This window comes from Manacus vitellinus, unplaced genomic scaffold (assembly GCF_001715985.3).
Source record: "Manacus vitellinus isolate BGI_N305 unplaced genomic scaffold, ASM171598v3 scaffold_92_pilon, whole genome shotgun sequence".
Taxonomy (NCBI): domain Eukaryota; kingdom Metazoa; phylum Chordata; class Aves; order Passeriformes; family Pipridae; genus Manacus; species Manacus vitellinus.
In genome coordinates, this window is record NW_021940877.1 from 743,612 (window position 1) to 745,665 (window position 2,054).

A 2,054-nucleotide genomic window follows, 5' to 3' on the forward strand; every position below is an offset into this window, starting at 1 on the left:
GGGATGACTGTGGGAAAACCAGTGGGACTGGGAGGGAGATGCGAGGATTTGGTGTGTCTCCTGTGGGTCCCTGAGGAAGGGAATTTGCCTTCCTGTAAGGAAAAGGAGCCGGATTTTCCTTGGCAGGAGCAGGGAGGGAGCGGAGCCTGATCTATGAGGAGGTGCAGCGGGGAGAGGGCTCCCGGATCAGCGAGGATTTGGGCTGGAGCTCCAGCGAGTTCGAGAGTTACAGCGAGGACTCGGGGGAGGAAACCAAAGCTGAGCCCACCAAGCACCGAGCGTCCTTCCAGCCCAAGGTAACCCTTGGATCACGCCTTTAGGACCATTATTCTTGTTTTTCCCTGGGTTTGCTTGTCCAAAGGTAGTGGAGCACCAAGCCCAGCTGCTCCCGTGGCTGGTGACGCGAAGGATGCTGCGGCTCGGCCCCCAACTCCGGGGGGTTCATTTCTTTCTGTTCTCCTTCCTTCCCTTTTTCAGTTTTTCCCCTTTTCCTTCTGCATTTGGGCCCTGCTGGAGCCTGGCTGCTGCTTTGCCCTGCGCTCGCTCCCTGCCCTGCTCCAGCCTAGCCAGGCTTTTGGGATGGTGCTGCCTGGGCCATGCTGCTCTGGGGGGATTTCTGCTCTTTGTTTGGTTTTTGCTGCTCACCTGGATCTCTTCTCTGCCTCCTCCTCCTCCTCCTCCCGCCTGGTTTGCTTGAGCTCAGCTTTCTCCAGACCTGAATAGACTAAAGGAGAGATACGCCAGGACTAAGAGGGACATCCTGGCTTTAAGAGTTGGGGGGAAGGACATGCAGGAGCTGAAGCAGAAGTACGATTGGAAGGTACTGTCCCTCCTCTGTCCCTCCTCCCTTCTCCCCCAAATTTCCCAGGGGGAGTCAAAAAACCTCATGGAATTTATCCAGGCTGAATTCATCCCATTTCATCCCCCCAAAAAGAGGAACAAATTCAGTGAAGCACCTCAAAGCTGCCTCTCATGTCCATCTGTCTTGCAGCTCCCCGTCCTCCAGCTTCCCCAACCGTTGGATTTTGGGGTGTTTCCTTGTTTTTAAGGGGCGTTCGGACGGCGCCGGGTTTCCCACGGGATAGATGGATCTGACAAGGTTTTTTTTTCCCCTGATCTGTGGTGGAAATCGGGTGGGGAAGGAGATTTTTGGGAGAACCTTAGTGCAAAGCCTTTCCCAGCCCCAGACCATCCAGGTATTTCTTGGCTGGAAGTTTGGGCTGAAACACTGTGATTTGAGGTGTGAAAGGCCGACACTTCCCCCCCTTTGCTGTCCCCCACATGAAATCCCTGCACAAGGAGGGGATGGATGTGCTCCTGCCTCCCTTCCCTCCCTCTGCTTCGCTTGGCTGCATGATCCTGCTTTGCCGGCGCCTGCTTGCACGTGGCCACATCCCTATGGATGGGGCACAGGACGGAGCATCCATGGGCCCTGGATATGTGCCTCTTCTTCCTGCTGCATGGGAAAACGGGGATGATGCCCAAGGGGACGGTGCCTCTGCATCCGGATCCGGAGTGGGGGATGATGCCCAAGGGAAGGACACGGCTCCGTCCGGATCCGAGATGGGATCCCGGTGCTGCCTGAGCCTCCAGATCCCTCTCCTCCCCCTCCCCAGATGACCCAGCTGATGAAAGCGGCCAAAAGCGGCACCAAGGACGGTTTGGAGAAGACCAAGATCGCGGTGATGAGGAAGGTGACGTTCCTGCACCGGAAAGAAACCCCAGGTGAGCGGGAAAAGCAACCCCCCTTCCCTTTCCAGTGCCAAAAAAGCCTTTTTGGAGGGTATTTTTAAACATAATCACCAGGAACCCCCATCCCTTTCAGCATTTCCTTTATTTCCCATTTATTTTTTGCATTTTAATATTTTCTTTGACTGTTTTCCACTCTTTGCATCTCTGTGCAAGCTCAGTCCCTTCGGCTCCTCCTCGCTCCGTATCCCTTCGGGAGCGCCCGTGGGTGTCCTTGGGCACAGAGCAGGATCTTCCCGGGAACGCCGAGTTTGGGGGGGTTTTCCTGACTTTCCTGCTGTCACGTAGGGGATGGGGAGCGGCGG

The 2,054-nt window shown here is 55.9% G+C and overlaps 1 protein-coding gene across 1 annotated transcript in view; it reads left to right on the forward strand.

Annotated features, from left to right (window-relative positions):
* Window positions 1-2,054, forward strand: part of ARHGEF10L (Rho guanine nucleotide exchange factor 10 like) — a 21,129-nt gene that overhangs the window by 4,967 nt on the left and 14,108 nt on the right. The window contains exons 2-4 of the mRNA XM_029965235.1: window positions 127-296; window positions 704-820; window positions 1,617-1,783. Of these exons, the coding sequence (XP_029821095.1) occupies window positions 127-296; window positions 704-820; window positions 1,617-1,783 (454 nt within the window). The remainder of the gene's footprint in view (window positions 1-126; window positions 297-703; window positions 821-1,616; window positions 1,784-2,054) is intronic.